This window comes from Uranotaenia lowii, chromosome 3, assembly GCF_029784155.1.
Source record: "Uranotaenia lowii strain MFRU-FL chromosome 3, ASM2978415v1, whole genome shotgun sequence".
Lineage (NCBI taxonomy): Eukaryota > Metazoa > Arthropoda > Insecta > Diptera > Culicidae > Uranotaenia > Uranotaenia lowii.
Window position 1 is genome coordinate 232,821,176 of NC_073693.1, and position 15,826 is coordinate 232,837,001.

The 15,826-nt window shown below is 34.2% G+C and overlaps 1 protein-coding gene across 1 annotated transcript in view; it reads left to right on the forward strand.

Moving 5' to 3' along the window:
• The window catches only part of LOC129753172 (uncharacterized), an 85,887-nt gene extending 70,646 nt beyond the window's left edge, over positions 1-15,241 (forward strand). The window contains exon 7 of the mRNA XM_055748967.1: positions 15,009-15,241. Coding sequence (XP_055604942.1) covers positions 15,009-15,241 — 233 coding nt within the window. The remainder of the gene's footprint in view (positions 1-15,008) is intronic.
• The last annotated feature ends 585 nt before the right edge of the window (positions 15,242-15,826 follow it).

The following is a 15,826-nucleotide window of genomic DNA, read 5'->3' on the forward strand; positions in this document are numbered from 1 at the left end:
TTTTTATAAGGTTTTGCTCACGATCTTTCGAATGAAATCAAAAGAAAATATTGATATACTTAAGATATGGGGAATATATAAAACGAATAATATCTTCCAGTAATAAACTAATTTTTAAAACGGTTTTAGTGAACAGCAACTCAACCTTTAAAGCAAATGGTCATTTGCTTTAAAGGTTGAATTTTAATCAACGCAAGGACAAACCCTGTAAAACTAGCTTTTTTTATTACTGAAAAAATTACTGCAATTTGGTATTGACATAAGCTGAAGCATATTTTCCGCAGAAAAATTATATGGATGAGGAAAACAAGATTTGTTAAATAAAATGAAAATTTCGTCTTATGCCGGGTTTATGCGCTTAGGTCACTTTTGTTTAATTTGTTTACCAGAATTTTTCAACACGCATTGGGGCCGTACAGGTCCGGGCTGGTTTATCTATAAACCTGGCAATATCCGGGCAGATTTGGACAAAACGCAGAAATTACTCAACAAAAATCAAGAAAAAAAAACTTGTAATTTTTTTTCATCTAAACTCATCAGAATATTTTAAAACGTATTTAAGGCTTCCAAAAAACCTATATAAAATTTGCTCAAAAAAATTTGCTTTGGAAGCCTAAATTAAAAAAGTAACACAATTAGATTTTGTTAGTTCGATTTGGCAAATAAAGTGAATAAATTCGGACAAAATCCAGACATATTTCAATGAATTCCGGGCAACCGGTCTGAACCAGACAGTTCCCAAATTATGTATTAAAACCACGCAATCTGGAAAGCTTAATCTATAAACATATCTACAATTTTTTTAAGCACAAAAATTTTTTTTGAATTTTTTGGCATACGTTTTAATACTATAATCATCAATATTATAATCATGAAACAATTTTTTCTTCATTTTACAATAAGAAATAATTAGTGTTTCCTTATAACGGAATCTTGTATATATAATGGTAAGGTGAACTACAAATGTACATATGTATATTTGATTGTATATTTATACGCACCTTCTATAAATTAAAACTGCTCAACCGATCAATCTAATTGTTTTTATAGTGAAGCAGTTGGACGTGAGGAAGGTTTTAGTAATAGTTATGAGCCCCTCATACCTTAGAAAAGGGACTCTCCCATACAACTTTCGTTTTTTCCCACGAACTACAAGTCATGGACCCATTTTTCATACAATTTTTCGTTCCTTTACCGGCTTTTTTATTCCATTATCGCCGGGTATTATCATTCATAAACCACCAGCCAGCAGAGGTCATTTGTATTGGATAGCAGTCAAAGCTTGCTGATCATTACAAATTTAAATGTGGAAATTTTGGCGAGTTTTTTTGTTCTTTCTACTGTTTGTAGCAAGGAACGCAAACACAAGGTATTTGAATGCAACAAAAAGCCTACCTTTAGGATTTAAAAATACTACTAGGAATACTGTCAGGAATTCATCGACCAGAACAATGGTTTTCAAATAGTCCCTACCGCCCCTGATCTACAAAAATATGTAAAGTGTGGATGCAATAATTAATCTTCAAAATGAATGTACTTCTTCAGCTATACAGTTATATTCAGGTTGCCATAATTTTTTCAGCACATATCCGGGCAATTTAATATATAAACCAGGCAAAATCCGGGCATTTGATTTTCAAATTGACGATCTAAAATCTGGGCAATATTCGAGCAAATTTGGTAAAAATCCAGAAATAACTCAACAAAAATCAAGAAAAGAAAATTTAAACAATTTTTTTTCACCAAAACTCATTGACAGATTTTAAATCGTTTTTTTTGGCTTTCAAATAACACTTCATGATTAGTTTTGTAAAACTTGCTCAAATTATTTTGTTTTGGGGGCATGAATAAAAATTTTTACAGCACAATTTGTTTTTTTTGTTCCATTTGCCAACTATAGTGAATCAATCCGGGCAAAATCCGGCCTCTTATCAATAACGGGTGTTGAATAAAAAATGAGAATTTTTTCAATCACATATAAAAAAAATTGTTATTTTTTTCATCAATTTCAGTCATAACATAACATAATGTATTTTCTTCAAAAAAAATGTCAGTGAATGTTTGAGTAAGGGCCGTGGTCTGATGTCCGACGCAACTTTGTCGCGATGCTCTCACAAGAACGTTGTACGGCACTTAGTCAAAATCCATGCAAAGGGGCCGGTGAGGACTCTTCCGAAATTTTGGTTTGGCTGTGTGGTGGCGGCTTATAGAATACTACCACTGGGATACTGGTCCACGTCGTAAAAGGCGACTTATCCAGTACTTCCCATATGCGTTAGTCATTCTTCAAATGCGACTATCACATTGGGAGGGGGGAACCTTGGCTTGGTTCCAAGCCAAGTTTCTTCAGGGAGGATTCACCAATTGTGCTTATTGCTATTAATGCGCATGCACGAGTTGTATTCTCCTAAATTTTGTAAACACCCGCTTCAAGGTGGTTCTGTGCCTGCGGGCCCCAAAGTGGGGGTAGGAGGGTGTATAATAATCCTATCTTAAGCAGAACGTTGTTAAGGTCTGCACTATAGCCAGGCACTGGTGCAAAGGGCCGTATTTTTCCTGGCAACTCGTGGGATTCAGATTATACACACGATTTTTAAATTTTCATCCTGTAAGGGATACCCCGCTTCATGCGTTGATATGAAGGTGCAGTGGTTCTTGTGTGTGATGGAAATATGTGTGGAATTCTTTGATCGAAATGCTTTCTATTAAGGTTGCACAGATAAATCTGCAGCACAAAAGAACCGCTACACTGAACTTATGTCGTTTAATCCTTAATGGAACTGCATCAATCGCCTTGGTCCAAGAACCCTATTTCCGAAATGGAACTTTTTACTTAGGGAATTTGCTCAAACCAAACTTTACTGTGTTCAGTGTAATTGGAATGACTAATGCCCGAATAATGCCTCGTGCATGTATATTGATAAACAATTCTTTAAATGCAACACTTATACCCAATCTAACAACAAGAGATATTTGCGTCGTTCAGGTTTCGCTGCCTGATAGAAAATACGTCTACTGTTCAGCATACTCACCATATGAACAATCATCCCCTACGGATGATTTAAAAAATGTCATTTCATTCTGTGAATCACAAAATATACCTCTTGTAATTGGCTGTGATGCCAATGCCCATCATTTTGTATGGGGTAGCTCAGATATCAATCTGAGAGGCTTAAATTTAATGGAATATTTAAGCAGCACTGATTTGGAAATTCTAAATGTAGGAAATAAACCAACTTTTGTTAGGTGTGACAGAGAAGAGGTGATTGACATCACACTTTGTTCTAGAACAATTTCTCAGGAAATTTCAAATTGGCATGTGCCTAACGAAGAATCGATTTCTGACCACAGGTTTATCTATTTTGATCACTCAGGTGAGTTTTTAGAAACAATTACATTCAGAAACCCAAGAACAACTAATTGGGACCTATATTTGGAGCATCTTGCTACTAAATTTCATGGATATACACCTGAAATTACTACTCCTCTTGAGTTGGATGAAGTGGTTGCAAAAACCACCGAAATTATTTTAAATTCTTATGAAGAAGCGTGTCCCTTACGAACGTTGAAATTCAACAAAAACAGTACACCATGGTGGAACTCAAATCTCAGTAAATTACGAAAAAACTGCAGACGCTCTTGGAACCGAAGGCGCACGGAAGGTTTTGATGCTTTCAAGTTGGCTCGCAGAGCTTACCGGAAAGCGACAAGAGCTGCCGAGCGCTCAAGTTGGCAGAGCTACTGCACAAACATTTCAAGCTTGCACGAAGCAAGTAGGTTAAATAAAGTCTTAGCCAAATCAAAAGATTATCAGGTTTCATACCTTAAAACCCCTAGTGGTGATTATACATCAAACGACGAAGAAACATTAAGTTGTCTATTCAATACTCACTTTCCAGGATGTGTTGATCAAGATTCATCGATAGAGCCTGAGTTCTTTTCTGGAAGCCTAGATTCCTTGCATTTTGCTCGGAAAATAGTTACTACAGAATCGATCAAATGGGCAATCGATGGTTTTGCTCAATACAAATCTCCTGGAAGTGACGGTTTATTTCCAGTTTTGCTTCAAAAAGGTTTCGATCATTTCAAACACATATTAAGAAAAATAATGATAAGCAGTTTTGCTCATGGATATATTCCTAAACTTTGGCGGCAGATAGCCGTGAAATTCATCCCTAAAGGGGGACGATCATCATACGACGAAGCCAAAAGCTTTCGTCCTATTAGTCTAAGTTCATTTCTATTAAAAGCACTTGAACGTTTAATTGATCATCATATCAGGCAAGAATGCCTTGTCCAACATCCGCTTAATGCGACACAACATGCATACCAAACAGGAAAATCAACATTAACTTTTCTGCACAACGTAGTACATAATATTGAAAATAGTTTTTCACAGAAAGAATCATGTCTAGGAGCATTTCTAGACATAGAAGGAGCATTTGATAATGTCTCGTTTACATCAATAATGGATGCGGCACTACTTCATGGAGTGCCTAACTGGATAAGCGCAATGCTAAGTAACAGGAATCTTCATTCGTCTTTAAGACAGGCTTCAATTACAAAAGTTAGCACACGTGGTTGCCCACAGGGAGGTGTACTATCTCCTCTTTTGTGGAACCTAGTTGCAGACGGCTTGTTGAGAAAACTCAATGACCGTGGAATACCAACCTATGGATTCGCAGATGATTATCTTCTGCTGGTAAGAGGTTTGTGCATAAGCACATTATTTGATATAATGCAGCAATGCTGTCAGGAAATATCGAAAGATCATCGAGTCATACAAATGTGTGGCCTGAATTAGTTAGATTAAACAAGTTTAATCTAGCGCCAAACGATTTAACACTCTCGAGTAGTTTTCCCTACATGGGGTTTAAAGTCAAATTTCCTTCTCCTCAAGAATGGTTATCAGGTTTCGTAGAAGACCAAATGTCCTCTCATATTGTATTCTATACTGACGGTTCATTATCAAACGGCCGTGCAGGTGCAGGAATTTACTGTCACGAGTTGAACATAGAATATGCTCAACCTCTAGGAAAATATTGTACAGTCTTTCAGGCTGAGCTATATGCTATTATGTATGGAGTGCAAATTGCGCTTCAAAAGAAGATTATGTTCAGAACAATTTACTTCTGTTCAGATAGCCAAGCAGCTATCAAATCACTCAGTGCTTCCAGTTCTAGATCAAAACTGGTAACCGCATGCCGGAAAGCAATCAAAGAACTTGCTGAAGGCAATGGATTAAACCTTCTATGGGTACCCGGACATAAGGGAATTTTTGGAAACGAATGCGCCGACGAACTCGCTAGAGCTGGGTCGGAAAAGGAATTTTACGGACCAGAGCCGGCTGTCCCAATATCACCATGTTGGTTCAGAAACCAAATTCAAACTTGGTCCTCTGACCAGCATGAACGATACTGGGGAGAGTTGGACACTTGTCGTCATACTAAATTATTTTTAGAAAAACCATCTCCAATCATATCGAGTTACTTATTAACTTTAAATAAATCTCATTGCAGCATCTTGATCAGAGCACTCTCCGGTCATTGTAAACTCAACTATCACATGCACAACATTCAGCGTGCTGAATCTCCAGTATGTGGTAGTTGTGAATCAGATGTGGAAGATCCCTTCCATCTTATATGTAACTGTCCCTCATTTGCCAGACTACGTTTTCGTACTCTGGGATCTTACGCTTTAAGCGAATCTGAGTTTAAGAAATTAAACTTAAAAAACATTCTATCATTCCTTACCGAATGTAGAAAAGAGCTTTAATGCTAATAATCCCTAGTGGAAAGGCTTTATGCCATCTTAAATAGATTGAATTTATTTCTTTCTTTTATAGGTTTTTCAGGTTTCTCAGGTAAATGATGAAATCTTGGATAAAAAAAGGCTACAATTTTCCCGTATGTTTGGATAACGTGCCGCTATTAAGCCTACCCCCATTCTGATACCTGATACCTGAAGGGCCGTGGTCTGATGTCCGACGCAACTTTGTCGCGATGCTCTCACAAGAACGTTGTACGGCACTTAGTCAAAATCCATGCAAAGGGGCCGGTGAGGACTCTTCCGAAATTTTGGTTTTTGGGCAAACCCGGATTAAACCGAGCAATCTGGCAACCTCAAGTTATATGCTAAAAGCTGCGATTTTAATGCTTTAATAACCGTTTAGGAATTGTAAAGGAGGATGAGACTATTAAACATGCATTATTTAGAAAAACTTCAAAACAGATCCAACACTTGAAACTTTTTAGTAATAAAATCTGAAGTTTAAGATTAATGTTAATAAATTCTCCCGATAAAAGAATTCTCGGTTAAATATTTTTCGGGAAGATTGCATGTTTCTTTAATTAATTCGATAATAAAAGTTCTTTTGAAGATTTTCTATAAATAAAATCCAGTTTTTTTTTTAAATTGAATAAATTTCGCAAAATAAACTCAAGTTTTGCTACATATTTGTGATTTGATTTCCTCTACAAAATATATCATTATTATAATAATTTTAGCAAATGCTGAGATATCTCGTTTTATCTTTTGCGCGAATGTGTTACATTAAGAAACATTACTCAAAGGTTATAAATTTTATCTTTAAACTATATTTGAAAAAAAAAATAAACACAATAATTTCAGCAATTTAGAAATATTAAACTTGTAAAATTTGGCCCAATGTTTTTTGAGATATATAATATCGCATATTGGTGTTTTCCGGCTTACATTTTTTCGCGGTCATTAATGTGCTAATTTGACAGTGAAACTCATTTACACACTGATTCTCAATCTGAGCTTTGTATATAAATTTGAAATATGAATTCTGAACCTGAATTCAAAATTGATTTTTGAATAATATTTCTGAATTCAGACAGATTCTAATTTAAAATATAAGCTAAGAATTGAAACTTGTTTCAGGACCCTCAGTCATGAATCTTTGATTTGAATCTGAATTTATTATTTCAATTATTTATATTTAATCCGACTTACAAATCTGAATTAAAATATGAATTTCGAATAAGAAAACTGATTCTGAGTGTTCAATTCTGGATAGCCATTTTGAAGCTTTGTTATGTTTGAATTCTACATAAGAATAAAGTTAAAGAATATGAAACAAAAATTCGGGATGGTTTTCTAATTTTTTTTCACAACCAGAAAATTATTATCGAAATATTGAAAATGCATACGAGTTTCGAAAACCATGAATCAAATTTCGAATGAAAAGCAAAAACAAAGTTAAACGAGGATTTCAAAACATGCTTTCCACATCTATTTTCTAATGATGGTTCGAACCGAAAATTGAGAATCCTAAACTGGATACAGAATCTGAAACATGAAAACAGAAATACAATTTTAATTTTTATAATACGGAACGAGATCATGGGAAATGAGTTTAATCTCATTTAAAATGTATTTTTCAGAAATGAATTCCTATCGACAAGTGGCAAAATTTAGAAAAACTGTGGCAGAATTTGAACCTGGGATTCGTTTTCAAATTTTTGGCATCAGCTCTGAGTCGAAATTGTAACTCTATAATTACCTTAATCAATCATCAACATTTGATGAAGAATTGTAAAATTTTGGGTGTAAATTAGAATACCTCGCTTGCTTTTTCTGGACCCTCAAGGGGGGGGGGGGGGGGTGGTGAAAAAGCCAACATATTTGCATCATAGTTGTTAGCATGAGTCTATTTTAGCTTCTCTACTCTAACTTTAAAATATTGGGTAGTTTGGATGTTAACTTTAAATCAACAACGTATGTAGAGGTAGTGTCCTGAATTATTAGGGTGGCGCTGGCGGTAATAACTCAAAAGGATCTGGCAGTCGACAATTTTGTTTTCTTAAACAATCTTAAGATTTCATTTTTGCTCTTTTAAGAACCCAGCTGACAGCACCGTTTATGAAAATACTGTTGCTTGGATGCTGATGCATTTTTGTTAGGCGAGCAATAGAATATACTGAACCGATAAAACATCCCAAAGGTGTGTTAGAGAGAATGGAAAGGAATAATCAATAGATGTTTGAAGAAGTGTAATGGACTCCTTTCAGAGAAATAAGCTTTATTGTTAGTTCATCATATATATTTCAAATCCATGCTCTGGCAGCACTTAAACAAGGATATTAAAAAAAGAACTAGGTACATGTCATCTCAGTATTCAGTAGAGCACAATCGTCCACAAATTGTTTGTAGCTTCATTGCTTTATTAAAAGTACCCATAATTAACCTAATATCTCTAAAAACTTACATTGTTTTATTTACTAAAAAACGTATCACCCGCGGGGTGCGCCCTCTGCTGTTTTATGGTTTCGAAATCACCGTGTCTAATCAAGTTAAATATTTGGGTGTCATTCTTGACTCCAAATTAAACTGGTCTGATCACATCGAATTCAGAATCAAAAAAGCATGCATGGCCTTCGGACAATGCCGACGTGCAATCGGAAAAAACTGGGGACTCAAACCTAAACATATTCACTGGATTTATTCCACAATAGTAAGACCAATTCTGGCCTATGGGTGTCTAGTGTGGTGGCAGAAAGGAGAAGTTGCAACAGTTCGGACTAAACTAAATCACCTTCAAAGAATGTGTCTTTTGGGGATGTCCGGATCGTTCACTACAACTCCTACTGCAGCACTAGAGGCTCTGTTTTCTATCAAACCTCTACACTTGTTCCTAAAACAGGAAGCCTTCTCATGTGCTTTTCGTCTACAGGCAGTTGGTTTCTGGCTGTCAGGAAATATCGAAAGATCATCGAGTCATACAAATGTGTGGCCTGAATTAGTTAGATTAAACAAGTTTAATCTAGCGCCAAACGATTTAACACTCTCGAGTAGTTTTCCCTACATGGGGTTTAAAGTCAAATTTCCTTCTCCTCAAGAATGGTTATCAGGTTTCGTAGAGGACCAAATGTCCTCTCATATTGTATTCTATACTGACGGTTCATTATCAAACGGCCGTGCAGGTGCAGGAATTTACTGTCACGAGTTGAACATAGAATATGCTCAACCTCTAGGAAAATATTGTACAGTCTTTCAGGCTGAGCTATATGCTATTATGTATGGAGTGCAAATTGCACTTCAAAAGAAGATTATGTTCAGAACAATTTATTTCTGTTCAGATAGCCAAGCAGCTATCAAATCACTCAGTGCTTCCAGTTCTAGATCAAAACTGGTAATCGCATGCCGGAAAGCAATCGAAGAACTTGCTGAAGGCAATGGATTAAACCTTCTATGGGTACCCGGACATAAGGGAATTTTTGGAAACGAATGCGCCGACGAACTCGCTAGAGCTGGGTCGGAAAAGGAATTTTACGGACCAGAGCCGGCTGTCCCAATATCACCATGTTGGTTCAGAAACCAAATTCAAACTTGGTCCTCTAACCAGCATGAACGATACTGGGAAGAGTTGGACACTTGTCGTCAAACTAAATTATTTTTAGAAAAACCATCTCCAATCATATCGAGTTACTTATTAACTTTAAATAAATCTCATTGCAGCATCTTGATCAGAGCACTCTCCGGTCATTGTAAACTCAACTATCACATGCACAACATTCAGCGTGCTGAATCTCCAGTATGTGGTAGTTGTGAATCAGATGTGGAAGATCCCTTCCATCTTATATGTAACTGCCCCTCATTTGCCAGACTACGTTTTCGTACTCTGGGATCTTACGCTTTAAGCGAATCTGAGTTTAAGAAATTAAACTTGAAAAACATTCTATCATTCCTTACCGAATGTAGAAAAGAGCTTTAATGCTAATAATCCCTAGTGGAAAGGCTTTATGCCATCTTAAATAGATTGAATTTATTTCTTCCTTTTATAGGTTTTTCAGGTTTCTCAGGTAAATGATGAAATCTTGGATAAAAAAAAAGGCTAGGCACAATTTTCCCGTATGTTTGGATAACGTGCCGCTATTAAGCCTACCCCCATTCTGATACCTGATACCTGGCAGTCGACAATTTTGTTTTCTTAAACAATCTTAAGATTTCATTTTTGCTCTTTTAAGAACCCAGCTGACAGCACCGTTTATGAAAATACTGTTGCTTGGATGCTGATGCATTTTTGTTAGGCGAGCAATGGAATATACTGAACCGATAAAACATCCCAAAGGTGTGTTAGAGAGAATGGAAAGGAATAATCAATAGATGTTTGAAGAAGTGTAATGGACTCCTTTCAGAGAAATAAGCTTTATTGTTAGTTCATCATATATATTTCAAATCCATGCTCTGGCAGCACTTAAACAAGGATATTAAAAAAAGAACTAGGTACATGTCATCTCAGTATTCAGTAGAGCACAATCGTCCACAAATTGTTTGTAGCTTCATTGCTTTATTAAAAGTACCCATAATTAACCTAATATCTGTGCTAATATACTCATTATCATAATCAAACATTTTCTGATTGCATCGTCATATTTGTGTAATTTGTTGTATTAGTTTCCATTCAGTCATAAATTGTTGATAGTAATGAATCACATAGGTAAACATTAATCACATCCATGTAGTGTTATTGATAATATTGTTCATAAAAGAACTTACAACTATATTACTAACACAATCGTTGATTGCTATCATATCATATCATCATCACTATATATACAAAGGTTTATGGGTTTAGTAACATGGAGTGAACGAAATGAGTACAATTTTGAATTTTATGAACTATTTTCAGTTCCGCATTTGATAATTTCCTTTCCAAATTTATCTTTTATTTTTTGTTTACGTTTACGACAGTTTTTTTTTTTGTAAAATGCTCAATATTTCAAATGATTTTCAAATTTCGTTTAGTTAAAAAAAACAAATGGTAAAACTTCCTTAAATCATGATCAGCATAAGTTGTTTACCCTTGTCTCTGTTGTTTCGCTTATTCAATAGTTGAAAATAATCGTTCACTTTTAATCGAAATATTTTAAATTTAATTCAATGCAGGTTTCTACATCATTTTACTTATTCAAAAGATTCATTCTCTCTTTTATTGGTAGGAAATAAATATTTTCAATTTTAATACGAATTTTCAAAATTCAAATGAGTTAGTTGCTAGAATAGGTGATCTAGTTGATTTCAAAATCACAGGAACTTAGTAGAATATGATTTTAACCTAGATTACATAACACTAGTCAAAAGTGTTTCCTGATCATATCCTTTTTACCCAATCCACACAAACAATTGTTTTGCTAGGATGCAGAGGTGACCTCGGTCCTAAAGCATGAATTATTATTCTTTCAATCCTTTTTCTCTATTTTCCTTCTATCCATTGACTACTAGGACGTGGCCGGCGCCGTTATTGACGTTAAAAGAGAGAGCATCAGTTTTGTGCAGTGTGAATGAGTTGCTAGTCCCAAGCACCATTCATTTGACCTCTGAATAAAATTGATGGCCTCGGTCAATCACGGAGTAGCAACCATTGGCGATGTGGAACTAGTTCTACTGAGCCACGCCAGCGATCATGGAATTTTAAATGCGTTTGTTTAAATACCGATAAAAATACATTTAAAGGTTGGCGAAGCTTATAAGGAACTATTGATTTAATATATTTTTCATGTTGCATTTCAAGTTCAATGATTTAAGGTGGATGTGAGTAGTCAATCAAGCTAAGCTAGCTAAATACGGTTGATTAGTTATGAAGCATATTAGCGGACTTGAGAAGGCATATTTATGAAGGAGCAGAAAAGTATTTTTTATCGATTTTTTGTACAGCTTAATGCACTTTTACATTTGGAAGCTGGATGGAAGTCACGGTGTGTTTATAGAAGAAGTTTAAAATAAAAAATACAGTAACTCTAATTTTTTCAGAAATGGAAAATGTAGCCTTTTCTGAATCATTTTCAGGCAAAATAAAAATATTTGGTCGGTGAGTCCCCATACGTTTTATTTTTTTGAAATTTTTTTGTCCATATTTATAAATTTTTATCTGTAAAATTATTCAAATGCAATGGAATAGTAACTTTTTTCATTAATTTTTTTTTTTTTTTTATTCAAGTTTTTGTCATTTTGAAACAATATAAAATGTCAACGCCTGGAGAGCTAAATCATTTGGATTTTCTGGAAAACTGATTTTTATATGAGCATTTTATTCAAAATGTTATTATTTGAAATATCCTTGTTATAATTGGTGTTATACAAATGTCACATGAATTTATATTCATTTGTGTATATCTTGGAGAACCAATTCTGGTTTAAAAAAAATTATGACACATGAATAAAAACAGTCCAACATCATTTGATTGGTTTTCAACAAAGTATTAAAAATCTTTTCTTTATTTCAAAATTGTTCTTTGAAATATTCCCACATTATTTGTAGGCTCTGATGCATATGGATATGCACTTTAGAGAACAAATATACAAATTTTGATGATAGTTTATGACATTTTGAGTTTTGTTTACCTCACATCAAAATGAAACATATCCAAGCAGACCAGTTTTAAATAAAATTTAAAATATAAAATTTAGTTAAATGCTCAAGTACTTGCACTGAAATCCGTTTATCTTCCGCTACATAACATATATTTTAAATCTTTTTTTCTTATATTGAAGGTGAATAAATTTTCTATTAATCATTTGTACATAGTTTTTGCTTAAGAATTGAAGTACTGGTGATATTTTGGAATTCATTATCAACAAAACGATGAAAAAAAATTTTTTTCAAGACAAATTTCAATATTATCGAAGGTTTTAGACTAGATTTATGCCTTTTTTTTTTTTTTAAGTGGATTTTTATGATTTGTCCAAACCAATGATTATTATAGTTTTTGACATTATTCGTATAAAATTGTAGAAGTTATGATTGTTTTACTGTAATATTAATGCTTCATTAAGAATCTTTTTAATAATAAAGAAGAACATCAGCGTACAGTAGAATAACTAAAATAAGTAAGGGATGAACAAAATATGATGAATGTTACGTGCTGCAGTCTAGCTTGCTATCGATCATTTGCAATTCACTTTTGCCAACAATATTATTGATTTTTGTAAATACAAGATCGACAAAAAGATTAAAAAGCATTTTTTTGGGAAAAAAATAAAATTTATCAGAGTTTTAAACTAGATTCTCCCATGAGATAACATTATTTAAAAAAAAACTACAAAATTCAAATTTAATTTAAACAAAGAATTCAAGAGATTGTTTAAATAATATAGTGGGTTGGAAACCGTTGAAGCTAGAATTGCTTAACCTTAACAGTTATGCTTTTTGAAAAAAATGGAAGCATCACAGAGTACAGCAGGGTTATAAAAATTGGACTAAAAATCGATAAAAACCAAAGGTTTAAGAAAATTTCAAACTTATAATTATGATTGTATCAAAAGACAGTATCATGCAAAATTTAAGCAAGATTGAACTGCTGTAGCCATTTGCAATGAGTCTGAAGTGCAAATAGAATTTTCAGACATTTAAATCAGGAGAAATATAAAAACTTATTTCTCATCAAAAATTGTCTTTAACGGATCGTTTACTTTTGAATATTGATTTTCTTAATTTTTTAAAAGCTGAAATTAAGACAAACGTTTCTACTCCAGATCGCATCACGATAAGCGTTATCACAAAAAAAATAAAGCGCTTCCTAGTGTTAACTGATTTTCTTAATCATTGGGCTTTTTTTAAATAAAGTTCCCCTCAGTGTTGCCACAATCAGAAAATCTTAAGACAATGAATAAAAATGGATTCATATATGGATTCATATTATTCTAGACCATTCTAATAATTCCAGTTAATTCGACCGTCTCAGACTGCTTACAGGATTTGCCAGCCAAAATTTAAATTTTAGGATAAGAAGACACTTTCTACGCATTTTTTTACGTTTAAACAGCACTGTTACTAGTTTAAAAAAAATTGAAAATTTCTCAAAGTTTTTGATGTGATTGTTGAGTTATCAGTTTAATTTAAAAGAAGTGAAAGTCAAAATTAAGATAATTAGCATCTCTGAAAATTCTATAACACTAAAAATATATTTACTTTTTTTAGAATTAAAATAGAAAATTTTCAAAAAAAAAATTTGTATGGGGGGTCACCGACAGAATATTTTAATTTTTGGTGAAAATGAACCGGAAAAAGCTCTACTTTCAGCCCATGCAAAAATTAGCGTTACTGTATTTTTTTTTCTTTAAGTCCTTCTACGAAATACACCGTGAAGTTGTTTAGCAATTTATGCGAACTATTTGTCAACTTTGCTTAGCTACTTAAAAATCGAGCTGATAAGAAGTTGAATAACAACACACGACTGAGCTGATCAAACCTGATAGAAGAATATTATCCGAACTTTTGGTTGCTTGGGTCGTGACCAAGAACAGGTGCTTACTCAGCATTTTTATCCTGTTTCGGATAAGAGTCAGGGTTAGGTTTAGGATCATTATAGGAATCAGAATCTGTGTACTTAGGCTATGATAAAGTTGGAATAGAATTGCTTTAGTGTCTCACTCATAAAATAAAACTTACAATTAAAATAAAATTAAGCTATCACGCATAGCGATATAACTATGTACCTATGTCAGCTTGATTTTTGTGCCCTAGTTCTATTTAATCAAGGATACCTAAACGCGATTGAATGGCTATTTTTATTCAGGAAATACCTTACAAAGAGTAAAGTTTGTCCGAAGGTTGCACAAAGAAAAACTTCCATTCCGGGTCAATTTGCCCAAGAAAAACCATGAGAAAGCACAATTTCCGTTTTGTTCCCTGTCACTGTACCGTATCAGATCCAATTCGATTGGTTTCCGGCTTTTTATCCTGCTACCAGACCCCATTCCACCAGACGTTTATTTAGTCTCCGGCAGGTATGGCAGCTGTCAGCCATCGCAATTGTTATAGGGTGATGCAACGTTTAGATTTTACACACCTGATATTTATTTATTTTTCTTTTAAAAAATTGTGAAGACATACTCGGACACTTCCTTTTCACGTCATTCATTCCACGTGAAACTCGATAAGACTCCTTTATCACAGCCAATTTTCCATTGAAAGCCCAGTAACTCGTACCAAACTGTAAAGGTGTAATTTTTCCTTTCATCCACCCCCTTCTCAAATTCAGACTATACTCAGCTAACGAATGAAGATAAGATTAGCAGCGGTTTATCGCAGAAACCACTTGATGAAACTAATTTGAATCGACGGGAAATTCGTCTTCTTTTGTCGGAAAGTTCCTCCGGTCAACCTTTTCCGGCCAAGCAAACGGCAGAGGGAATGGCTCCCGTGACTTTGCTAAATGTCTTGAGGTGGTTCACTGGAACGATTGGTTTCCTTCTTGGAGGAACAAAGTCCTGAAGCGTTAACGTTTCGAGCTTTGATGCGGGAGTGCTCAAACGATTGTTAGAGTAGGGAGTTTTTTTTTCAAGACCTTACTTTTTTTTAATATTTTAAAACAGAATAAACGTCTTGAAAGGCAGATTTTATTTAAATTGTTCTAAACAAAATAATGTTGACCCACTATAGTCCAATTATCAATCATTTTATAAACGGCTACCATGATATTGGGAACCTTCTACTGCAAATGGTCATTCAAGACGGAGTTAATTTCCGATGGAAAAAGGCTCCCCATCAGACTTAATCCAACAGGAAAAATGACGAAGCGTTTCTTATTTATCGAATGCAGCTTATTCCGAAGCCGTTATGGTGAGTTTGAGTTTCCATTGTAGATTTGTCTGCATTGCATTGGAAATAAAAGTGGAATGGCAGAAGCTTGAACAAGGCGCCTTCAGACAAGTTTGGAAATAGTAATGATTCATCGATAAAGGGGTTTCATTATTCTTATGGTAGATGGAGCTAGTTTTACCCTCAGCATAGTCAAATCTAAATAACATAATATGGTTTCTGAATAACATTAGTTTAGTTTAAATTGAAAAATAGATT